The sequence below is a fragment of the Hypanus sabinus genome, chromosome 2 (assembly GCF_030144855.1).
Source record: "Hypanus sabinus isolate sHypSab1 chromosome 2, sHypSab1.hap1, whole genome shotgun sequence".
Taxonomy (NCBI): Eukaryota; Metazoa; Chordata; class Chondrichthyes; order Myliobatiformes; family Dasyatidae; genus Hypanus; species Hypanus sabinus.
The window spans coordinates 8,404,740-8,430,926 of record NC_082707.1 but is presented as its reverse complement, the minus strand read 5'-3'; the positions used below and the strand labels follow the sequence as shown (position 1 = coordinate 8,430,926).

At 49.4% G+C, this 26,187-nt stretch overlaps 1 protein-coding gene across 1 annotated transcript in view; it reads left to right on the top strand.

Moving 5' to 3' along the window:
* Positions 1–26,187, top strand: part of LOC132406291 (phospholipase D1-like) — a 196,458-nt gene that overhangs the window by 132,592 nt on the left and 37,679 nt on the right. The window contains 5 exon segments of the mRNA XM_059991739.1: positions 3,001–3,129; positions 7,517–7,635; positions 12,501–12,614; positions 16,962–17,072; positions 20,827–20,915. Coding sequence (XP_059847722.1) covers positions 3,001–3,129; positions 7,517–7,635; positions 12,501–12,614; positions 16,962–17,072; positions 20,827–20,915 — 562 coding nt within the window.

The following is a 26,187-nucleotide window of genomic DNA, read 5'->3' as shown; positions in this document are numbered from 1 at the left end:
CCCCATTCCCGATGTTTTCGGCCTGTGGGAGGAAAACGGGGTGCCCGGAGGAAGCCCACATGGCCATGGGGAGAACGTGCAAACTCCTCACAGACAGCCGTGGTAATTGAACCTGGGTCGCTGGCACAGTTAAACCTAAACTATCTGCCATGTTACTGTGCCACGCTTCACACTTTCCATTCCTTGGTTAAACATGGAGGAGCTTTCTTCAACTTGTCTGTACGCAGGACCCATCAGTCCTGGGAAAGTGTGGCCGGAAGGCTTCGAACCCTGGGCTCAATGCCACCATCACAAAGGTGTATCGACCCATCAGGCCCTTGACTATCCCAGCAGCGCATTCCCTGACGATTAGTCCTGACAAAGGGTCTCGGCGTGAAACGTTGACAGTGCTTCTCCTTATAGATGCTGCCTGGCCTGTTGTGTTCCACCAGCATTTTGTGTAGGTTGTTTGAATTTCCAGCATCTGCAGATTACCTCGTGTTTGCCCTGATGATTAGTCCTTTTTTGACTCTTCCACCACTAACCGAGCTAAGATTTCAAAGTTCAAAGTAAGTTTATCATTGAAAGTACATGCAGTCAGCATATACAACCCTGAGATTCATTTTCTTGTGGGAATTCAAGTTAAGTCAAGTCAAGTCAAGTTTATTGTCATTTCGACCATAAATTGCAGGCACAGTACACAGTAAAAACGAAACAACGTTCCTCCAGGACCACGGTGCTATTCATGGTAAATAGAAAGAAACACAATAGGATCGATGTAAAACCACAGGATGGACAAACAGCCAGTGTGCAAAAGACAACAAAATGTGCAAATACAAAAATAAATAAACAAACAAACAAGTAAATAAACAGGAGAACATGAGATGAAGGATCCTTGAAGGTGAGTCCATATATTGTGGTCAAGTGAATTTGAATGAAGTTGTCCCCTCTGGTTCAGGAGCATGATGCTTGAGGGGTAACAGCTGTTTGTGATCCTGGTGGTGTGGGTCCTGATGGTTGAGGGGTAATAGCTGTTCATGATCCTGGTGGTGTGAGACCTGATGATTGAGGGGTAATAGCTGTTCATGATCCTGGTGGTGTGGGACCTGATGGTCGAGGGGTAATAGCTGTTCATGATCCTGGTGGTGTGGGTCCTGATGGTTGAGGGGTAATAGCTGTTCATGATCCTGGTGGTGTGGGACCTGATGGTTGAGGGGTAATAGCTGTTCATGATCCTGGTGGTGTGGGACATGATGATTGAGGGGTAATAGCTGTTCATGATCCTGGTGGTGGGGGTCCTGAGGCTCCTGTACCTCCTTCCTGATGGCAGCAGTGAGAAGAGAACATGTCCTGGATGCTGCTTTCCTGCAACAGCACTCTGGGTGGGCTGTGCTGTATCCATTACCTTTTAGGGGATTTTCTGTTCCAGTGCATTAGTGTTTCCATACCAGGCTGTGATGCAACCAGTCAATATACTCTCTGCTGCACGTCTATAGAAGTTTATCAAAGTTTTAAATACCCTGGAGATTGCAATGAGCTGCCTTCATGAGCCGCTGCAGCCCTTGAGGGCTGTTGGGGGGGCAGTGTTCCTGGTCTTTGACCTAGTGACAGTGATATATTTCCATGTTGGGGGGTGTGTTTCTCCAGGGGCTGGTATTCACGAGCTTATGCTGCCTCCGTCCCTCCAGCGGGTCGAGGAGGAGGGTTTAGAGCCTCGGTGAGTTATGGCAGTGTATCCTGTCAATGGTACGGCTGTTCCTGTGGTGAACCGGTTTAATTCCGAGCCTCTTGCCCAATCTGGCAGGTTTGTTCACAGCCTCCTCTAATGCCACACACAGGTTGGAGGAACAACACCTTGCATTCTGTCTGGGTAACCTCTAACCTAACGGCATGAACATCGATTTCCCTTCTGGTAATTTTTTCCCTACCCTTACTCTCATTTCCATCCCCATTCTGGCTCCATTCTCACCCGTTCTCTTCCCCTCACCTACTCATCACTTCTTTCTAATGCCCCACCTTTCTTCCATGGTCCACTCTCCCCCCGATCAGATTCCCTCATCTTCAGCCCTTTACTATTACCCTCTCAGTTTCTGGATTCATCCCCACCTGGTCAGCTCGTACTCCTCCCCCTCGCACACCTCCTCATTCTGGCTTGTTCCCACTTCCTTTCCAGTCCTGACTCTTTATTCCCCTCGCGGATGACTTTCTCCAGCAGTTTTGTGTGTGTGTTGCTCTGGATTTCCAGCATCTGCTGAATCTCTTGTGTTTATAAACTGCTGCTACTGTGGTGGGGTGAGTGAGTTGTTGTGGATGGGGATGGGGTGCCCATCAAGCGGGCTGCTGTACCCTGTGTGGTGTTGGGGTTCCTGACTGTGCTCATCCCGGCAAGTCTGGATAAAGGTTAGAAGTATGTGACCTCTGCCACTGCAGCCCACACTCCCACCATTGACCTTGAACAGCCAATCAGAGGAGAGGACAATCTCCTCTGTGACTGGATTGGTTTATTCTGGTTGCAACCAATCAGATCTTCTCTTCTGCCAGAAAATGTCCTCCAGAGAGGAGAAGAAGGTCGCTCCGTGCGGATCAGTTACCGCAGCACGGACGGCCCCAAGCCCGGCTGTGGAAGGAGGAGGGTTGGGCATGAGGCTGGCACTCCCTTTCCGTAGAATTCCAGAGCTTCCGAAATGCCAACAGAAGCTCCTGTGACCTCATCCCTGGGAGAGGAAATTCGTTGGTCTGGAAGACGTACGGAGTCGTGTGGTGAAAGCAGAAGATCATCCCTCAGCCCAGGACAGAGGGCCTGGTGAGGCAGCCTTGCCCCTGTAGAATGAAGGAAAATGCAGAACAACACTTTTTGGACCATTCCCAACAGTTCTGGAATCACTGAGAGTGTTGGAAGTGGCCTTGTTGTTTGTTTGAAGGACTGAATCCACAATGCCAAACTAAACTAACTGTGTGGTCTCCATGAAGCTGGAAACATACTGACTGTTTTGTTTCTCTCTGTTGTCTATCCTGAGACAGAAAGGGGCTCAGTGCACAGTCTACACACCAGCGTTGGAGAGCTGGTTGGACAGACCAGGTTCTGGCACGGGAAGGATTACTGCAACTTTGTCTACAAGGACTGGGTTCAGCTGGATAAGCCCTTTGATGGTGAGTCAAACCCGGATGCGGGCTCGCACATATTTTCCATTCCATTTTTGTTCCTCGTCCTCACTGACTCACACCGACTCCCTCATCAGCTGAGTTCCCACCACTGTCTGTAAGGAGTTTGTACAATCTCCCCGTGACTGCGTGGGTTTCCTCGATATACTCAGGATTCCTCGCATGTACCGGTTAGCAGGTTAGTTAGTCACATTGGTGTAATTGGGTGGTGAGGGCCGAATTAGCCAGTTACTGTGCTGTATCTCTAAATATAAATAAAGTTAAACTTCACTTTCCTTTCCTCTGGCAGAGACAGTTACTCCCATGGGATTACAAGGTTCACTGGGTTACTATTGATCATTATATCACTAATCCCACTGGGTTAGAGGGCTCAGGTGAATACCAGTCCCACAGGGTTACTTGATGCTCTAGGTCTGGGAATGAAGGGGTTAACATATGAGGAGTGTTTGATGGCTCTGGGCTGGAGTTTAGAAGAGCGAGGGTGGATCTCATTGAAACCTATTGAATATCAAAAGGCCCAGATAGAGTGGATATAGAGAGGATGTTTCCTATAGTGGGGGAGTCTAGGACCCGAGGACACATATAGAGTGGATGTGGAGAGGATGTTTCCTATAGTGGGGGAGTCTGGGACCAGAGGACACAGATAGAGTGGATGTGAAGAGGATGTTTCCTATAGTGGGGGAGTCTGGGACGAGAGGACACAGATAGAGTGGATGTGGAGAGGATGTTTCCTATAGTGGGGAGTCTGGGACCAGAGGACACAGATAGAGTGGATGTGAAGAGGATGTTTCCTATAGTGGGGGAGTCTAGGACCAGAGGACACAGATAGAGTGGATATAGAGAGGATGTTTCCTATAGTGGGGGAGTCTGGGACCAGAGGACACAGATAGAGTGGATGTGGAGTGGATGTTTCCTATAGTGGGGAGTCTAGGACCAGAGGGCACAGATAGAGGGGATGTGAAGAGGATGTATCCTATAGTGGGGGAGTCTGGGACCCGAGGTCACAGATAGAGTGGATGTGAAGAGGATGTTTCCTATAGTGGGAGAGTCTAGGACCAGAGGACACAGATAGAGTGGATGTGAAGAGGATGTTTCCTATAGTGGGGGAGTCTGGGACCCGAGGACATAGATAGAGTGGATGTGAAGAGGATGTTTCCTATAGTGGGGGAGTCTAGGACCAGAGGACGCAGTTAGAGTGGATGTGGAGGGGATGTTTCCTATAGTGGGGAGTCTAGGACCAGAGGACGCAGATAAAGTGGATGTGGAGAGGATGCTTCCTATAGTGGGGGAGTGTAGGACCAGAGGACGCAGATAGAGTGGATATAGAGAGGATGTTTCCTATAGTGGGGGTGTCTGGGACCAGAGGACACAGATAGAGTGGATGTGAAGAGGATGTTTCCTATAGTGGGGGAGTCTGGGACCAGAGGACACAGATAGAGTAGATGTGGAGAGGATGTTTCCTATAGTGGGGGAGTCTGGGACCAGAGGACGCAGATAGAGTGGATATAGAGAGGATGTTTCCTATAGTGCGGGAGTCTAGGACCAGACGACACAGATAGAGTGGATGTGAAGAGGATGTATCCTATAGTGGGGGAGTCTAGGACCCGAGGACACAGATAGAGTGGATGTGAAGAGGATGTTTCCTATAGTGGGGGAGTCTGGGACCAGAGGACACAGATAGAGTGGATGTGAAAAGGATGTTTCCTATAGTGGGGAGTCTAGGACCCGAGGACACAGTTAGAGTGGATATAGAGAGGATGTTTCCTATAGTGGGGGAGTCTAGGACCCGAGGACACAGATAGAGTGGATATAGAGAGGATGTTTCCTATAGTGGGGGAGTCTGGGACCAGAGGACACAGATAGAGTGGATGTGGAGAGGATGTTTCCTATAGTGGGGGAGTCTAGGATCAGAGGACACAGCTAGAGTGGATGTGGAGAGGATGTTTCCTATAGTGGGGGAGTCTGGGACCAGAGGACACAGATAGAGTGGATGTGAAAAGGATGTTTCCTATAGTGGGGAGTCTAGGACCCGAGGACACAGTTAGAGTGGATATAGAGAGGATGTTTCCTATAGTGGGGGAGTCTAGGACCCGAGGACACAGATAGAGTGGATATAGAGAGGATGTTTCCTATAGTGGGGGAGTCTGGGACCAGAGGACACAGATAGAGTGGATGTGAAAAGGATGTTTCCTATAGTGGGGAGTCTAGGACCCGAGGACACAGTTAGAGTGGATATAGAGAGGATGTTTCCTATAGTGGGGGAGTCTAGGACCCGAGGACACAGGTAGAGTGGATATAGAGAGGATGTTTCCTATAGTGGGGGAGTCTGGGACCAGAGGACACAGATAGAGTGGATGTGGAGAGGATGTTTCCTATAGTGGGGGAGTCTAGGATCAGAGGACACAGATAGAGTGGATGTGGAGAGGATGTTTCCTATAGTGGGGGAGTCTGGGACCAGAGGACACAGATAGAGTGGATGTGAAAAGGATGTTTCCTATAGTGGGGAGTCTAGGACCCGAGGACACAGTTAGTGGATATAGAGAGGATGTTTCCTATAGTGGGGGAGTCTAGGACCCGAGGACACAGATAGAGTGGATATAGAGAGGATGTTTCCTATAGTGGGGGAGTCTGGGACCAGAGGACACAGATAGAGTGGATGTGGAGAGGATGTTTCCTATAGTGGGGGAGTCTGGGACCAGAGGACACAGATAGAGTGGATGTGAAGAGGATGTTTCCTATAGTGGGGAATCTAGGACCCGAGGACACAGATAGAGTGGATATAGAGAGGATGTTTCCTATAGTGGGGGAGTCTAGGACCCGAGGACACAGATAGAGTGGATATAGAGAGGATGTTTCCTATAGTGGGGGAGTCTGGGACCAGAGGACACAGATAGAGTGGATGTGGAGAGGATGTTTCCTATAGTGGGGGAGTCTGGGACCAGGGGACGCAGATAGAGTGGATGTGGAGAGGATGTTTCCTATAGTGGGAGAGTCTAGGACCAGAGGACGCAGATAGAGTGGATATAGAGAGGATGTTTCCTATAGTCAGGGAGTCTGGGAACAATATTCAAAGTACATTTTTTATCAAAGTACTGTGTAATACTTTGTACAACGTTGAGACTGGTCTCCTTACAGGCACAAAACAAAGAAACCCAACAGGACCGATCTTTAAAAAAAAGGGCTGTAACACACCCAAAGTCCAGACAAAAAATCTTGCAAACAACAAAAATAAGCAAATGGTATTCAGAACTGAAGTTCACGAAAGTGAGTCCAGAGCCATGAAGCCAGTCACAGCTGATTAAGTTAGTTGCAGGTCAGTTCGACGCGGAGATGAGTAAACTTTGCGGAGAAGCGAGCTGAACATTGGCTCGTCCCTCTTCTCTGGCCCCGACAGCCCAACCTTTTCAACATGGCCTGGCACTTAAACTGGCCAAAGAGTGGGTCGTCCCTCTCTCTCAGACCCGGGCCCTGCCGCTTCAGTACGCTATCAGGCCCGCCTCGATTCAACCTGTACCCAGCCTTTCCAATTGACCTGGCACTTAAATCAGCCAAACAGCGAGTCCTTCCTCACCCTCGGGCCTGGGCCCCACCACATCGACTCTGCCTCACCTCAGCTCTGCCACTTCGAATCACCTCCATGTCCAGGCCAGCAATGACCAAGCATTGACTCATTCCCCACTCTTGGCCCATGCCCTGCTGCCTTAACCTGACGTAACACACCACAACAATCCTGCACCTTCAGTTCACACCGCAAAAATGTCAAGGTCGTACAGGCAGTTCAAAAACTCAGCTCTCAGAGGGGAGTTATGGGCTATTGATTTTGAGGAAAAAGTGTGATTTATAAAGTTGTTAATAGTTTTGTTTGCTGTCAGTAGGTCATCGCTGCTTCACCAGCAACATCTTAAAGGGGCACAACCACAGAATTGAGTGGTGTCCATCTAGAATAGAAATGAGGAGGAGTTTCTGCAGACAGAGGCAAATCTGTGGAATTCATTGCCACGGATGGCTATGTAGGCCAGGTCACTGACTAACGTATTTAAAGCGGAGGTCAGTCATGAGGTCTTGATTAATGAGGGCATCAAAGGTTTCAGGGAGAAGGCAGGAGAGGGATAATAAGTCAGCCATGATGGAGTAGACTCAAAGGGGCAAACAGCCTAATTCTGCTTCTATGTCTTATGGTCTTGTTACCAGCTTGGTTAGGTTCCTGGGCTGTTGGGTTCCTGATCACTGGGTTACTGGGCCTGGGAGACTGTGAGGGGAATTGGATCACTGGTGCTCCTGGGAGATGGGGCCAGTTGAGGAACGCGCGTGGCCACTCAACCCTTCCTCTACTTCTAACGCCATTGTTGTCCATCTCGGTCTGGTCTCCCTGCAGACTTCATCGACCGCTACACCACGCCCCGGATGCCCTGGCACGACATCGCTTCAGTGGTCCATGGGAGGGCTGCCCGCAACGTGGCTCGGCACTTCATCCAGCGCTGGAACTTTACCAAGGTGACCCCACCCCCACGGGCACCGCAGGACAGGGGGAGGCTGCTAGGACCAGTTCTCAGGGGAGCAAGTTCAATTATCGTTAACCATGGATGAATAAAGCCAAATGAAACAGCGTTCCTCCTGGGGTGGGGTGGGGTGAAACACATTACAGCAGCACAGAGCACACGGCACATAGCACAAATTGCACAAGTGGTTTCAATTTCAGAAAAAAACATAGTCACAAAGAAAAAACTAATATCGTCAAACTACCTGAGTGTCTAGCATGTTCTTCCACTGAGCGAGCAGCAGGTGGCAGCGCTGAGTGAGCACTGAAGGGCAGCAGCTCCTGCACCCCACCTCCAGCTCCTCATCCGCCTCAGGGTGAAGGAGAGTGGAGAGAGCTCCCACCGACCCAGGAGACCCCAGGGACATTGGGCATCAGCCTGTGAGGGTTAGATGACGAGCGGCACCCACTGAAGCCTCAGGGTGGGTACCAAAAAATACCTCAGTGGGGCCCAGCCATCACCCTCAACCTCAGGTGGGAGGGGGCTAGGGGCAGCTGTGGGAGGAAGTGATGTCATAGACTGAATCTTTACAAATAATTCCTCCCCGTCACCCCAAGCTCAGTAACATCCTGTGGTTTTAACACAGTTCATCCCATTTCCGGTAACCTATCTTCTCCCACACTTCGTATTTCAGATCCACTTCCACACATCCACCCAAGCTGACAAATTCACCACCCCTGTAAACCTCACACAGAGACAAACTCCCTCCCCTCTGGTGTTTGTTTGGTGAAAGAACAAGCTGGAGGAGGACTATCTACAGTCATACACTTAGGGACTTGGGCGATATTACTTTTCTCTTTGTGACTTCTTTTTCTGAAATCGTAGCCATATGTGCTATTTGTGCTAATGTGCTGAATCCATTATGCATCCGCTCAGAGTCTTCCCTGTCTCTTCCTTCCTCTGTTACCTAGTCCACTCAGGGCCTGTCACCCCACCCAGGGACTCGGTCCCTCCTCCCTTTACGAGACCACTCAAGGTCTTTCTTCCTCCCCCATGATACCACTCGGAGCATCTCTCTTTCTCGTTCCTTACCCCTCTTAATTCTCTATAGCTCACCTCTTATCCATTTACTCAGTGTCTCCCTCGAACATCTAGTTACTGAGAATAACCCCTCCCCCTCTCACCACCCCATCCATAATCCCTCCCTGTATCTGGTTCTACTCATCACCTTCCAGTGCTTATCTCAACTTTACCCACCCAAACCGTTCCCTCCTGCACAGTTCCATCAACCTTACCCTCCAAACCGTTCCCTCCTGCACAGTTCCATCAACCTCACCCTCCAAACCATTCCCTCCTGCACAGTTCCATCAACCTTATCCTCCAAACCATTCCCTCCTACACAGTTCCATCAACCTTACCCTCCAAACCGTTCCCTCCTGCACAGTTCCATCAGCCTCACCCTCCAAACCGTTCCCTCCTGCACAGTTCCAACAACCTCACCCTCCAAACCATTCCCTCCTATACAGTTCCATCAACTTTACCCTCCAAACCGTTCCCTCCTGCACAGTTCCATCAACCTCACCCTCCAAACCATTCCCTCCTGCACAGTTCCATCAACCTCACCCTCCAAACCATTCCCTCCTGCACAGTTCCATCAACCTCATCCTCCAAACCATTCCCTCCTATACAGTTCCATCAACTTCACCCTCCAAACCATTCCCTCCTGCACAGTTCCATCAACCTCACCCTCCAAACCATTCCCTCCTGCACAGTTCCATCAACCTCATCCTCCAAACCATTCCCTCCTATACAGTTCCATCAACTTTACCCTCCAAACCATTCCCTCCTATACAGTTCCATCAACCTTACCCTCCAAACCATTCCCTCCTATACAGTTTCAACAACTTTACCCTCCAAACCGTTCCCTCCTGCACAGTTCCACCAACCTCATCCTCCAAACCATTCCCTCCTATACAGTTCCATCAACTTTACCCTCCAAACCATTCCCTCCTGAATAGTTCCATCCACCTTACCCTCCAAACCGTTCCCTCCTGCACAGTTCCATCAACCTTACCCTCCAAACCGTTCCCTCCTACACAGTTCCATCAACCTTACCCTCCAAACCGTTCCCTCCTGCACAGTTCCATCAACCTCACCCTCCAAACCATTCCCTCCTGCACAGTTCCATCAACCTTATCCTCCAAACCATTCCCTCCTACACAGTTCCATCAACCTTAACCTCCAAACCGTTCCCTCCTACACAGTTCCATCAACCTTACCCTCCAAACCATTCCCTCCTGCACAGTTCCATCAACCTTATCCTCCAAACCATTCCCTCCTGCACAGTTCCATCAACCTTATCCTCCAAACCATTCCCTCCTACACAGTTCCATCAACCTTACCCTCCAAGCCGTTCCCACCTACACAGTTCCATCAGCCTCACCCTCCAAACCGTTCCCTCCTGCACAGTTCCATCAGCCTCACCCTCCAAACCGTTCCCTCCTGCACAGTTCCAACAACCTCACCCTCCAAACCATTCCCTCCTATACAGTTCCATCAACTTTACCCTCCAAACCGTTCCCTCCTGCACAGTTCCATCAACCTCACCCTCCAAACCATTCCCTCCTGCACAGTTCCATCAACCTCATCCTCCAAACCATTCCCTCCTATACAGTTCCATCAACTTTACCCTCCAAACCATTCCCTCCTGAATAGTTCCATCCACCTTACCCTCCAAACCGTTCCCTCCTGCACAGTTCCATCAACCTTACCCTCCAAACTGTTCCCTCCTACACAGTTCCATCAACCTTACCCTCCAAACCGTTCCCTCCTGTACAGTTCCATCAACCTTACCCTCCAAACCATTCCCTCCTGCACAGTTCCATCCACCTTACCCTCCAAACCATTCCCTCCTATACAGTTCCATCAACTTTACCCTCCAAACCATTCCCTCCTGCACAGTTCCATCAACTTTACCCTCCAAACCATTCCCTCCTGTACAGTTCCATCAACCTTACCCTCTAAACCATTCCCTCCTGCACAGTTCCATCAACCTCACCCTCCAAACCATTCCCTCCTGCACAGTTCCATCAACTTTACCCTCCAAACCGTTCCCTCCTGCACAGTTCCATCAACCTCGCCCTCCAAACCGTTCCCTCCTGCACCGTTCCGTCAACCTTACCCTTTAAACCATTCCCTCCTACACAGTTCCATCAACCTTACCCATCCAAACCATTCCCTCCTGCACCATTCCATCAACCTTACCCTCTAAACCATTCCCTCCTGCACCATTCCATCAACCTCACCCTCCAAACCATTCCCTCCTGCACCATTCCATCAACCTCACCCTGCAAACCATTCCCTCCTGCACAGTTCCATCAACTTTACCCTCCAAACCATTCTCTCCTGCACCGTTCCATCAACCTTACCCATCAAAACCATTCCCTCCTGCACAGTTCCATCAACCTTATCCTCCAAACCATTCCCTCCAAACACAGTTCCATCAACCTTACCCTCCAATCCGTTCCCTCCTACACAGTTCCATCAACCTTACCCTCCAAACTGTTCCCTCCTGCACAGTTCCATCAGCCTCACCCTCCAAACCGTTCCCTCCTGCACAGTTCCAACAACCTCACCCTCCAAACCATTCCCTCCTATACAGTTCCATCAACTTTACCCTCCAAACCGTTCCCTCCTGCACAGTTCCATCAACCTCACCCTCCAAACCATTCCCTCCTGCACAGTTCCATCAACCTCATCCTCCAAACCATTCCCTCCTATGCAGTTCCATCAACTTTACCCTCCAAACCATTCCCTCCTGAATAGTTCCATCCACCTTACCCTCCAAACCGTTCCCTCCTGCACAGTTCCATCAACCTTACCCTCCAAACCGTTCCCTCCTACACAGTTCCATCAACCTTACCCTCCAAACCGTTCCCTCCTACACAGTTCCATCAACCTTACCCTCCAAACCGTTCCCTCCTGTACAGTTCCATCAACCTTACCCTCCAAACCATTCCCTCCTGCACAGTTCCATCCACCTTACCCTCCAAACCATTCCCTCCTATACAGTTCCATCAACTTTACCCTCCAAACCATTCCCTCCTGCACAGTTCCATCAACCTCGCCCTCCAAACCGTTCCCTCCTGCACCGTTCCGTCAACCTTACCCTTTAAACCATTCCCTCCTACACAGTTTCATCAACCTCGCCTTCCAAACCGTTCCCTCCTGCACCGTTCCGTCAACCTTACCCTTTAAACCATTCCCTCCTACACAGTTTCATCAACCTTACCCATCCAAACCATTCCCTCCTGCACCATTCCATCAACCTTACCCTCTAAACCATTCCCTCCTGCACCATTCCATCAACCTCACCCTCCAAACCATTCCCTCCTGCACCATTCCATCAACCTCACCCTGCAAACCATTCCCTCCTGCACAGTTCCATCAACTTTACCCTCCAAACCATTCTCTCCTGCACCGTTCCATCAACCTTACCCATCAAAACCATTCCCTCTCACACAGTTCCATCTGCCTGTGATTTTCCTCAGCTTTTTCAAACCATTGAGCCTGTGTCTGTACACCCCACCTGTCTCCTGTCTCACACCTTCCTCTCAAAATGCTGGAGGAACTCAGCAGGCCAGGCAGCATCTATGGAGCAAAGTCCAGCTCCTCCAGTATTTTGAGTGTGTTGCTCTGGATTTCATCTCAGGTAGGTCATCTCAGGTAGGATGTAAATCTCTGACTTTGTAAACCAGGAGAGAGCTGACACTGCACGTTGGTGGGCTGAGGGTGTGTTGTGTGTGTGCAGAGCTGTTGGACCCTCCCGTCCTCTGCAATCTGACCTCAGTGATGTTTTCTTGATGTTCCCTCTCCTAACAGATTGTCAAGGCCAAGTACCGACCTCTGTCCTACCCGTACCTCCTGCCCAAGAGTATCTCCACCGCCGATGAGTTAACCTATCAGGTGCCAGGGTCGATTCCAGCGCGAGTCCAGGTCTGTCTTCCTGCAAACCAAATCAAATCCTGCTTAATTATCATTCAAGCATACATGGATGCAATCAATCAAGACAGTATTCCTCTTTGGCCAAAGCACATAATGTACATTCAGAATAGCTAGAGAAAGACACCACACACATCGCTATGCAAGAAAACACGTGAGTTTTCCTTGAGTGAAATGTAAATTGATCGTACAGCTCCCGACAATACGGCCTGCAACTCAGCCTGTCATTCCACTGGTCAACCACTGGAGGGTGGTACTGTTGGGAGAGGACAGTTCCCAACCAAGCTCAGACACCACGCTATACTGCAGTGTCTTCTCACCTGGACTGCAGTAGCAGGCAAGCCCACAGCTTGAAGCCTAGTCCTTGCTACAGACGAGGCCACACTGCTGCCTCATCGCCTGTCTTACCACCAAACAAGGGAAACAGGCCTGTGGCATCTCACTTTATCAACGTCCAACAGGGTCTTGCAATTGCAAGAGAAACATTCAAGACAATCGCTCACAGTTATGCAGCACGGTCTGCACCCAGGTCTGTTCCCCTAAACCTTCGGCCCATCTACCAGCTTCTCCTTCTCCTGGCCAACCACCAGCTTCTCCTTCTCCAGCCCATCCACCAGCTTCTCCTTCTCCAGCCCAACCACCAGCTTCTCCTTCTCCAGCCCATCCACCAGCTTCTCCTTCTCCAGCCCATCCACCAGCTTCTCCTCCAGCCCAACCACCAGGATCTCTTTCTCCAGCCCATCCACCAGCTTCTCCTTCTCCAGCCCAACCACCAGCTTCTCCTTCTCCAGCCCAACCACCAGCTTCTCCTTCTCCAGCCCATCCACCAGCTTCTCCTTCTCCAGCCCATCCACCAGCTTCTCTTTCTCCAGCCCGTCCACCAGCTTCTCCTTCTCCAGCCCATCCACCAGCTTCTCCTTCTCCAGCCCATCCACCAGGATCTCTTTCTCCAGCCCAAACACCAGCTTCTCCTTCTCCAGCCCATCCACCAGCTTCTCCTTCTCCAGCCCAACCACCAGCTTCACCTTCTCCAGCCCATCCACCAGCTTCTCCTTCTCCAGCCCATCCACCAGGATCTCTTTCTCCAGCCTATTCACCAGCTTCTCCTTCTCCAGCCCATCCACCAGCTTCTCCTTCTCCAGCCCATCCACCAGCTTCTCCTTCTCCAGCCCATCCACCAGGATCTCCTTCTCCAGCCCATCCACCAGGATCTCCTTCTCCAGCCCATCCACCGGGATCTCCATCTCCAGCCCATCCACAAGCTCTCTATGGCAATGACTCAGATTCAGCACACTCTGACTAAAGAAATTCTGCCTCATCTCTGCTCGAGAGGGTCGTCTTTCTATCTTGATGCTGTTGCCTCTGGTCCTAGACTCTCACCAGAGGAAACGTCCTCTCCACATTCACCTTATCCAGGCCTTTCAATATTTAATCGGTTTCAATCGATTCCCCTCATTTCTCTAGAATCTGCAAGTACAGGCCCAGAGCTATTAGATGCTCCTCATACACTGACCCTCTAATGACTGGAATCATTCTAGTGAACTTCCTAGGACTGGACCATTTCCAGTGCCAACACATCTTTATAACAACAGGCAATACTGGTATGGACGGCTCTGTCACTGTATAACACTGGGTACAGGACTAGTGGGGCCAGAACTCTCACAGTACAACACTGGGAAACAGTACTGGGAGGGATGTGTATAGCACCGGGGTAAAGTACCGGTGGGGACGGGTCTGTCACTGTGTAACACTGGAGTACGGTACTGGTGGGGACGGGTCTGTCACTGTATAACACTGGGTTATGGTACCGTTGGGGACGGGTCCGTCACTGTATAACACCGGGGTATGGTACCGGTGGGGACTGGTCTGTCACTGTGTAACACTGGGATACGGTACCAGTGGGGACGGGTCTGTCACTGTATAACATGGGGTACGGTACCGGTGGGGACGGGTCTGTCACTGTGTAACACCGCGGTACGGTACCGGTGGGGACAGGTCTGTCACTGATTAACACTGGGGTACGGTACCAGTGGGGACGGGTCTGTCACTGTATAACATGGGGTACAGTACCGGTGGGGACGGGTCTGTCACTGTGTAACACCGGGTACGTTACCGGTGGGGCAGGTCTGTCACTGTATAACACTGGGGTATGCTACCGGTGGGGACAGGTTTGTCGCTGTAGAACGCCGGGGTGCAGTAGAAATGAGGACAGGTCTGTCACTGTAGAGCGTAAGGGCGCAGTGCTCTGGGACAGCTCTGCATTAGCGGTGTGGCTCAGCCAGCCTGTGCTGTGTAATGTTTCCAAGTTTCCTGTTGTTTTCAGTGTGAGTGTGGGCTGTGAGGAGGTTGCAGTGTGGCTTTGTTGGGTACGGACAGCTTGGGTGAGTGGGCGAAGACCTGGCAGAATGAAGATAATGTGGGATGTGCAGTTCATCCACTGGTAAAATATAGAAACAGTGAGAGGTGATGGTTTTTAGAGGGAGCCGAGTGAACGGCACCCGAGAAACTGGTTCAGTACGTGACTGAGAAGGCAAACGTGCGTGGCTGTTTGTTAGAGGAGGCATGAAGCTTCCGGGAAATGACATCTTGCTGCACTTATATTGGGTCCTGGTGAGAGCGGGGAATAATCTGGTCTCTTTTTTAACCTGTTACTTTTGATGGATAAAAGTTCATCTTTATTTCTCAAATATCCTTTTAATTAAGCTGTACCACAGGCATTGTATACATATGCTCTGCACGGACTGGAGCAGCACCACAGTCTTGTCCACTTGAGCAATGGCAAAAAAGTTCTGTTCTTTTCCATGTCGATACATGATGTGTTTTTCCCACTGAGGTTGGATGTGACTACAACTAGAGGTCATGGGTTAAAGGTGAAAGTTGAAAAGGTTAAGGGGAACATGAGGGGAAACTTCCTTATTCAGAGGGTCATGAGAGCGTGGACCGAGCTGCCAGCCCATGGTGCACACGAGCTCAATTTCAATGTTTAAGAGAAGTTTGGATAGGTACAAGGATGGTAGGGATATGGAGGGCTGTGGTCCTGGTGCTGGTCGGTGGGAGTAGGCAGTTTAAATGGTTTCAGCATGGACTAGATGGGCCAAAAGGCTTGTTTCTATGTATCATTAGTGTCAATATCCAACACAGTCTGAGGATGTGCTGGGGGCAGCCCACAAGTGTCACCACAGTTCCGGCGCCAACATTACACGTCCACAACTCACTACCCCTAATCTGTACATCATTGGACTGTGAGCATACGGGAGCACACAGAGGAAACCCACACTGGGAGAACGTACGAACTCCTTACACTCAGCATCAGGAATCTACTGATAACTGGTATGTTACCACACCACCCATTCCTTGTCATGTTTAGAACTACGGTGTGAGTGTGAGAAGCTTGCTGCAGTATCTTGGGTATAGACAACATGGAGCAGAAATTACTAAAGTCTGTGAAGAAAAAGTCTACGCAAAGCCAGACATTAGTGCAAATCGGACAGCCAGAGACAAGTCCACGGTTGTGTAAGAGGTGGTCCGTAGTGTTCTGTTGCTTAGGAGGGTTACAGCTGTACAGGTCAGTTCAAGAACTGAATGGTTGAAGGGAAGTAGCTGTTCTTGAGCCTGGTGTCCGATGGTAGCTCTGAGAAGAGCACACGGTAATGTAGTAGTTAGCATGACGCAATTACAGCTTGGGGGCTTGGAACAGCCCCTTCTGACCCACCAATCTGCACTGCCCAGCAACCCACCCGTTTAACACTAACCTAAGGGATCTGCACAATCTTCCTTTGGTGCTGTGGTTTTGTCCCACAGTCCAAATACATAGCGGATTAATCGGTCGTTGTAAGGATTGCCCCGTGATTAGGCTAGTGTTAAATCGGCAGCGAGGTTGTGCCTGCTCTGCCCTGTATCTCTAAATAAAATTAAAGAGGACATGGCCCAGATGGTGGCCATTCATGGTGACAGATGCCATGTCCTTGAGGCAGTGCCTCCTCTACATCAAGTCAAGTTTATTGCCATTTAACGATGTACTGTACATGTATACTGTCAAATGAGAAAATGTTTCTCCAAACAGGCTGTAAAGCACTGTAATACACACAACAAGAATAAAAGCTACAAATGAATTATGCATAAATAAAGTAAATACTGTAGAGTACAGCACAGTGCCATGATGTGGCCAGGAGCCGAGTAGCCTGATGAACTAGTGGATTGAGCGGTTTCCCATCCTGACCAATTCTGTCGTTGTGTATCACTCTCCTGTCTGACGGTAGAATGTCAAAGAAGTTAGATGCTGGCAATCTGTTTCTCTCCCTTACTGACCTCGATCGACTCACACCTCTCTTTGTTCCCCAGGTGTTGAGATCAGCCGCAGACTGGTCATGTGGGATCAAATATCACGAAGAATCCATTCACAAAGCTTACGTTAACGTGATTCAGAACAGCAAACACTACATCTACATAGAGGTATGGAATGGCAGCACACGTCTCCACCAATCACCCTCCGTCATCAGCAGACACATCTCCAAGTCAGAGTACATTTATTATCAAAGTATCTTTATACAAGCTTGAGAGACGTTTCCTTACAGATAGCTATGAAGACAAATCTGGAATATTGCGTACAGTTCTGGCCACTCCATTACAGAAAGGATTTCAAGGCTTTGCGAGGGTGCAGAAGGGGTTTAGCAGGTTTCCCTCTGGATTAGAGAGCATGTGTTGTGATGAGAAGTTGGACAGACTTGTGTTCTTTTTCCTGGAGTGGCAGAAGCAAAAAGGAGATCTAATAGATGTTTGTAAGATTATGACAGGCATAGACGGACAGACAGTATCTTTTCCCCAGACGTTGAAACCTCCAATACCAGAGGACATGCAGTAAAGGGGGTAATTTCAAAGGAGATGTGAGGGTAAGTCTTTTCACTCAGAGAGTGGTGGGTGGCTGGAGCGGTGGTAGAGGCAGATGCGTTAGAGGCTTTTAGGAGATGTTCAGATAGGCACATGAATGTGAGGGAAATGGAGGGATATGGACACTGTGTAGCAGAAGGGATTAGTTTAGCTGGCCATTTGATTACTAATTTAATTGGTTTGACACAATATTGTGGGCTGAACATGTCAAACTGTTCCTACCCCCAACACATCCTAAAGGAGGGTGGGAGAATTATTCATTTATTTACTTGGAGATACACCGTGGGACATGTCCTTCTGGTCCTACGAGCCACATCACCCAGCAAATCACCTATTTAATACCAGCCTAATCCCAGGACAATTTACAATGACCAATCAACCTGCTAACCAGTATGTCCTGGTGATGGGTCTTAGCTCAAAATGTTTACTGTCAATTTCCCTTGATAGATGCCAAACCTTATGTGCCTTCAGATTTACAGTACTATACAAAAGTTGTAGGTATATGTATCTGTAGCCAGGGTGCCTGACAGTCTTGCACAGTACTCTACTTGTCAACGTGGAGTAGACAAGTTTGTCAGTCTGGCAGGAGCAAAGGATGTTGGGAATGGGGAGGGTGGAGTGCCGCAGAAGGGGTGTGGGACAGGTGGCAGAGGAGGAGTGCCAGGAATGCCAGGCAAAGTCATTTGATTCCAATACTATTGGTTTATTGATCATTGCAGAATGTCTCTCTGGTGTTCCCCACTCCCTTTCCGCTCCCTTCCTCTTTTCCCAACAATGATTCCTTTCTCCCTGCCCTCTTTCCATTCTCAGTCCACAGTAGAGACCCATATCAGAATTAGGTTTATCATCACTCACGTATGTCATGAAATTTTTTTTTTTTCGGCAGCAGTACACTGTAATACATAAAATTACTACAGTACAATGGCATTCAAAACTTTGGGCACCTCGGTCAAAATTTCTGTTACTGTGAATAGTTAAGTGAGTAGAAGATGAACTGATCTCCAAAAGTCATAACGTTAAAGATGACACATTCTTTTCAAGATTTAAAGCAAGATTAGTGTATTATTTTTGTTTTGTATAATTTTAGAGTGATAAAAAGGAAAGGAGCACCATGCAAAAGTTTGGGCACCTCAAGAGATTTGAGCTCTCAGATAACTTTTACCAAGGTCTCAGATCTTAATTAGCTTGTTAGGGCTATGACTTGTTCACAATCATTGTTAGGAAAGGCCAGGTGATACAACTTTCAAAGCTTTATAAATACCCTGACTCCTCAAGCCTTGTCCCAACAATCAGCAGCCATGGGCTCCTCGAAGCAACACTCTGAAAATTAAAATAAATGATGCCCACAAGGCTATAAGAAGATAGCAAAGTGTTTTCAGGTAGCTGTTTCCTGAGTTCGTAATGTAATTAAGAAATGGCAGTTAACAGGAATGGTGGAGGTGAAGTTGAGGTCCAGAAAACTTTTCCGAGAGAACTGCCCGTAGGATTGTTAGAAAGGCAAATCAAAACCCCCATTTGACTGCAAAGGACCTTCAGGAAGATTTATTAGACATTGGAGTGGTGGTGTATTGTTCTTCTGCAGCGACACCTGCACAATTCATGGCAGAGTCATCAGAAGAAAACCTTTCCTATGTCCTCACCACAAAATTCCGCATCAGAAGTTTGCAAAGGAACATCTAAAAAGCCTGATGCATTGTGGAAACAAGTCCTGTGGACTGATGAAATTAAAATAGAACATTTTGGCCGCAGTGAACAAAGGTACATTTGGAGAAAAATGGGTGCAGAATTTCATGAAAAAAACACCTCTCCAACTGTTAAGCACGAGGGTGGATCGATCATGCTTTGGGCTTGTGTTGCAGCCAGTGGCATGGGGAACATTTCACTGGTAGAGGGAAGGATGAATTCAATTAAATACCAGCAAATTCTGGAAGCAAACATCTATAATAAAAAGCTGAAGATGAAAAGAGGATGGCTTCTACAACAGGATAATGATCCTAAACACACCTCAAAATCCACAATGGACAACCTCAAGAAGTGCAACCTGAAGGTTTTGCCATGGACCTCACAGTCCCCCGACCTAAACATCATCGAAAATCTGTGGATAGACCTCAAAAGAGACGTGCATGCACGATGGCCCAAGAATCTCACAGAACTAGAAGCCTTTTGCAAGAAAAATACCCCAAACAAGAATTGAAAGACTCTGAGTTGGCTACAGAAAGCATTTAGAAGCTGTGATACTTGCCAAAGGGGGTGTTACTAAGTACTGACCGTGAAGGGTGCCCAAACTTTTGCTTTGGATCCTTTTCCATTTTTGTTATTTTGAAACTGGAAAAAATGGAAATAAAAAAGTAATCTTGCTTGAAATATTAAAGGAATGTGTCGTCTTTAACTTTATGCTTTTTGGATATCAGGTCATCTTTTACTTGCCTAGCTACTCACAGTAACAGAAATTTTGACCAGGGGTGCCCAAACGTTTGCATACCATTGTATGTATGAATATAGCCGAAGACCTTTGCACAGAACTGGATCTCTGTCACCACCACCACAGGCAGCACATTCCAGGCCCCCACCGCTCTCTGTGGAATAAGAAAGCTTGCCCCTCACATCTCCTTTGAAATTACCCCATCACCTTAAATGAATGCCCTCTGAGTTTAGACATTCCAACTGACTATCTACTCTATCAGGTCGGACAGCATCTATAGAAATGAATGTTTTGGGCCAAGACCCCTCATTAAGACTGCAAACTCAGGAAGAAGATGCCAGGATGAGAATGTGTAGGGAGGAAAGGAGGGATACTGTTCCCATACACTTGGTTTCACCTATCACATTTGAGCTTTCCTCCTTCCCCTCCACCCACTACTTTATTCTTATTGTTTAGCCTGGGGAATGAGGAGCTCGGGTAATGAAGGTCTAGGGGAGTGAAGGTCCAGGAGTCTAGGGGAATGAAGGGCCCAGGGCTTGAGGGGCTCCTGGGAATGAAGGGCTTGGAGAATGAAGGGCTCACAGGGAATGAGGAGCTCAAGGAGTGAAGGGCTTGGGGAATGAAGGGCTCAGAGAAGGAAGGGCTCGGTGAGTGAAGGGCTCACAGGGAATGAAGGGCTTGGGTAATGAGGGGCTGAGGGAATGTAGGGCTCAAGGAGTGAAGGGATCAGGGAATGAGGGGCTGAGGGAATGTAGGGCTCAAGGAGTGAAGGGATCAGGGAATGAGGGGCTTAGGTATGAAGGGTTCACAGTATGAAGGGCTGTGGGAGTGAAGACTCGGCAAGAAGGGCTCACAGTAACAACATAGTCATTGAAAGTTCTCTTCCATTCTCCCCAGAACCAATTCTTCATCAGCTGTGCTGACAATAAGAACGTCTTTAATGAGATCGGTGATGCCATTGTGGATCGGATACTGAAAGCCTACAGGTAATGCTGAGGGTATTTTCCCACATTATACTCGACCTGCCAAGTCCTGTTGCCTTCACTCACCAAGAACACAGATAGGTACAGCAGAGCAAGAGAAAAGGCTCTTCAGTCTGCAGTGACATCAGCACGGTATGGTACCGGTGGGGACGGGTCTGTCACTGTAACACCGGGGTACGGTACCGGTGGGGACGGGTCTGTCACTGTAACACCGGGGTACAGTACCAGTGGGGATGGGTCCATCAATGTGTAACACTGGGGTATGGTACCGGTGGGGACGGGTCTATCACTGTGTAACACCAGGGTACGGTACCGGTGGGGGCGGGTCTATCACTGTGTAACACCGGGGTACAGTACCAGTGGGAATGGGTCCATCAATGTGTAACACCGGGGTATGGTACCGGTGGAGACGGGTCCGTCACTGTATAACACCGGGGTACAGTACCAGTGGGGATGGGTCCATCAATGTGTAACACTGGGGTATGGTACCGGTGGGGACGGGTCTATCACTGTGTAACACCAGGGTACGGTACCGGTGGGGGCGGGTCTATCACTGTGTAACACCGGGGTACAGTACCAGTGGGAATGGGTCCATCAATGTGTAACACCGGGGTATGGTACCGGTGGAGACGGGTCCGTCACTGTATAACACCGGGGTACGGTACCGGTGGGGACGGGTCCATTACGGTTAATACCGGGGTACGGTACCGGTGAGGACGGGTCCGTTACGGTTAATACCGGGGTACAGTACCGGTGGGGACGGGTCTGTTACTGTTAATACTGGGGTATGGTACTGGTGGGGACGGGTCCATCACTGTGTAACACCGGGGTACGGTACCGGTGGGGACGGGTCTGTCACTGTGTAACACCGGGGTACGGTACTGGTGGGGACGGGTCCATCACTGTGTAACACCGGGGTACGGTACCGGTGGGGACGGGTCCGTCACTGTGTAACACGGGTACAGTACCAGTGAGGACGGGTCTGTTACGGTTAATACCGGGGTACGGTACCGGTGGGGATGGTCCGTTACTGTGTAACACTGGGGTACGGTACCGGTGGGGACGGGTCTGTCATGGTGTAACACCAGGGTACGGTACCGTTGGGGACAGGTCTGTCAGTGTGTAACACCGGGGTACGGTACCAGTGGGGACGGGTCTGTCATTGTGTAACACCGGGGTACGGTACCGGTGGGGACGGGTCTGTCACTGTGTAACACCGGGGTATGGTACCGGTGGGGACTGGTCTGTCATGGTGTAACACCGGGGTACGGTACCGTTGGGGACGGGTCTGTCAGTGTGTAACACCGGGGTACGGTACCAGTGGGGACGGGTCTGTCACTGTGTAACACGGGTACAGTACCGGTGGGGATGGGTCTGTCACTGTGTAACACCAAGGTACGGTACCGGTGGGGATGGGTCTGTCACTGTGTAACACCAGGGTAGGGTACTGGTGGGGACGGGTCTGTCACTGTGTAACACGGGTACGGTACCGGTGGGGATGGGTCTGTCACTGTGTAACACCAGGGTAGGGTACTGGTGGGGACGGGTCTGTCACTGTGTAACACCAGGGTAGGGTACCGGTGGGGACGGGTCTGTCAATGTGTAACACGGGTACGGTACCGGTGGGGACGGGTCTGTCACTGTGTAACACCGGGGTACGGTACCGGTGGGGACGGGTCTGTCACTGTGTAACACGGGGGTACGGTACCAGTGGGGACGGGTCTGTCACTGTGTAACACCGGGGTACGGTACCGGTGGGGCCGGGTCGGTCACTGTGTAACACCGGGGTATGGTACCAGTGGGGACGGGTCCGTCACTGTGTAACACCGGGGTACGGTACCGGTGGGGACGTGTCTGTCACTGTGTAACACCGGGGTACGGTACTGGTGGGGATGGGTCTGTCACTGTGTAACACCGGGGTATGGTACTGGTGGGGACGGGTCTGTCACTGTGTAACACTGGGGTACGGTACCAGCGGGGACGGGTCTGTCACTGTGTAACACTGGGGTACGGTACCGGTGGGGACAGGTCCGTCACTGTGTAACACCGGGGTACAGTACCAGTTTCTTTGTAGAAATTATTTTCACTTTGACACGAAAAAAGTCTTTTTCTATTGATCGGTGTCAAAAAAAGCCGAATTAAATCCACTGCGATTGTAAACAGTCAAACATGAAAGCCCCAGTGGGAGGGGGTGGGGGCGTGGAGACAGGGATACAGTCCCACTCACTCTTTTTCCAATCCCGTGCATTGCGGCCTCCAAACCCGATGGTGATACAGCCTGTTAGAGTTCTCTCTGTGTAGAAATTGATGCGAGCCCTTGCATCACATACCACCCCTCCTCCCTGATGATAGCAGGGAAAAGTTGCCATGTCCTGGTTGGTGAAGGTCCTGGAAGGTGATTTACGCTCCCTTCTCGAGGCTCTGACTTTTGAAGATATCCGCGGTGGTCATCTCTAAAAGACTTTCAGCTGCAAGAGGGGCAGGAGACACAGGGGAAAACACCACCACCTGCCGGTTCCCCTTCAAGCTCACCCGCTCAACCTGACTGGGGAATACTTAGCTGTTCTTTCATTGTCAGTGGGTCTAAACCCTTAAGCACCCTCCCGAAGAGCATGTTCCACTGAAGGAGTACAGCAGCTCAAGGAAGGTGGCTCACCCACACTTTCTCATGGGATAGTTAGAGATGGATGATAAATTCTATATCAATGCTAGGTTCTCTCTTTCAGTTATAGCTCCTAAGTTCCTTTGTTCCCCATCATTGTAATCATCCCCATATCCATGTGCCACCATCTTAAAGACCATAAGACATAGGTGTAGAATTAGGACATCTGGCCCATTGAATCTGCCCTGCCATCCCATCATGGGTCATTTATTATCCCTCTCAACCCGGTTATCCTGTTTTCTCCCCATAAACTGGACACCCCTACTAATCAATAACCTATCAATCTCTGCTTTAAATGTACCCAATGACTTGGCCTCCAGCTTCTCTGTAGCAATGAATTCCACAGATTCACCACCCTCTGGTTGAAGAAATTCCTCCTCATCTCTGTCCTAAATGGACGTCCTTCAATGCTGAGGCTGTGCCTTCGTCTTACTCTCCCCCATTGTAGGAAACATCCTCTCCATGTTCCCTCTATCCTGGCCTTTCAATGAGATCACCCTTCATCAAGTTGCCCTCCTCCTTTCCTTCTGAGACATACTGAGCCTCTCGACCCAGTGCAGCAATGTCACCCCCACTCCTCCTTTCTGGAGCTGATCCCACTGCCCATCCCAACTCTGTCCTTCTTAAGGGTGAAGCGGTTTCCCAATTCTGGGAACACAGGAGACCCTGCAGCTGCTGAAAATCTGGAACAACACTCACAAAATGCTGGAGGAACTCGACAGATCAGGCAGCATCCATGGAAAAGAATCAGAAGTCAACATTTTGGGCCAAGACCCTTCATCAGAAAGGGGGGAAACACCAGAATAAGAAGGTGGCAAAGGGGTAGGAGCATAAGGTGGCAGGTGATAGGTGAAGCCAAGTGCGAGGGAGAGAGGGAATGAAGTAAGAAGCTGGGAGGTGATAGATGTAAGTGGCTGAAGAAGGAATCTGATAGGAGATGAGAGTGTGTCATGCGAGAAAGGGAGGGTGGGGGTACACCAGGGTAGGTGAGGAGAAGAGGCAAGAGCCCACCGTGGTAAAATGAAGAAGTGGGAAGGGGGTGAGACTGATGTTCATTAGATTGGAGGCTACCAAGATGGAATATGAGGTGTTGCTACTCCAACACAAGAATGGCCTCATCGTGGCAGAACAGGAGACCGTGGAGCAACGTGTCAGAATGGGAATGGGGATAGGAATTGACATGGTTCTGGGAATTCTTTTTCTCCTTCTGGGAACTCAGTTTTTTTTTCCTTGTACCGTCTCCAAAGGCTCAATGTCTGTTTTTGTACATTACATCATGCAGAGTGTGTGAAATCTGGCCAGATTTAAAACAACTTCCCCTCTGTTCGTTTCTGTTCCCCTGAGGCTGCCTCTAATCCTGGGATTGCTTGTTCTGTGCCTGTCTACCAAACTTGGCAGGTTGAGTCGGTGGTGAGGAAGGGGAATGCAATGTTAGCGTTCAATTTCAGAGGATGAGAATATAAAAACAAGGAGGTGATGCTAAGGCTTTATAAGTCAGATCACATTTAGAGCTTTGCAAGCAGTTTTGGGCCCCTTATCCAAGTAGTAAAGATGTGCTGGCGTTGGAGAGGGTCGAGAGGAGGTTCATAAGAATCACTTTGGGAATGAAAGGGTTAGTAGATGAGGTGTGTTTGGGCTCTGGGCCTGTACTTGCTGTAGTTTAGAGGAATGAGGGGAAGTCACAGTGAAGCCTATTGAATATTGAAAGGCCTAGACAGAGTGGATTCTGAGAGGATGTTTCCTATATTGGTAGGGTCCAGGATCGAAGTTCAAAGTGCATTTATTATCAGAGGATCTGTATTTTGTGTAACATTGAGGTCTGCCTCCTTACAGGTGGGCAGAAGTTCAGGACCAGAGCACACAGCCTCAGAATTGAGGGACATCCATTTAGAACAGAGATGAGAAAGAATTTCTTTAGCCAGAGAGTGGTTAATCTGTGGCATTCACTGCCACAGCCAGCTGAGAATGCAAAATCAATGGGTATATTTAAAGCACAGGTCGATGGGTGTCAAAGGTTAAGGGGAGAAGGCAGGAGAATGGGGTCGAGAGGGATAGTAAATCAGCCATGGTCGAATGGTGGAACAGACTCGATGGGCTGAATGGTTTAATTCTGCATCTATGTCTCATGGTCTTTTGTTCCTAATTCCCTTTTTGCAACAAAACTACAACTGTTTATTCACTCACAGAATCCACCCATTAAAGGTATTTGTCCAGAGCGCTGTGTACACAGGGTCCTCAACGTTGTCAATGATCCGTCCCGTCTGTCCAGCAATCTCCTAGACCCCTACCCGCAGGCAGGAGGTACCGTAGCATTTGGGCAAGGACTGTTGGGATGAGAAACAGCTTCTTCCCCCAGGCTGTGAGACTACTGAACTCCCTGCCAGGTCTCATCATGTATAAAGCGCCGGTAGTGTTATGCTGTTTACTTTTTAGCATTTGTCATTAATTAATTGTTAATTTATTTGTGGTAACGTTACTTTATGTGTTGTGTGTGAGTCGTATGTGCGTTGTTTTGCTTGGGTGTAGACGTATATGGTTGAGTGACAATAAACTGAACTTGAACTTGGAAATACACAAAGTACAAACATCAAGGATTTAACACAGTTAACAATA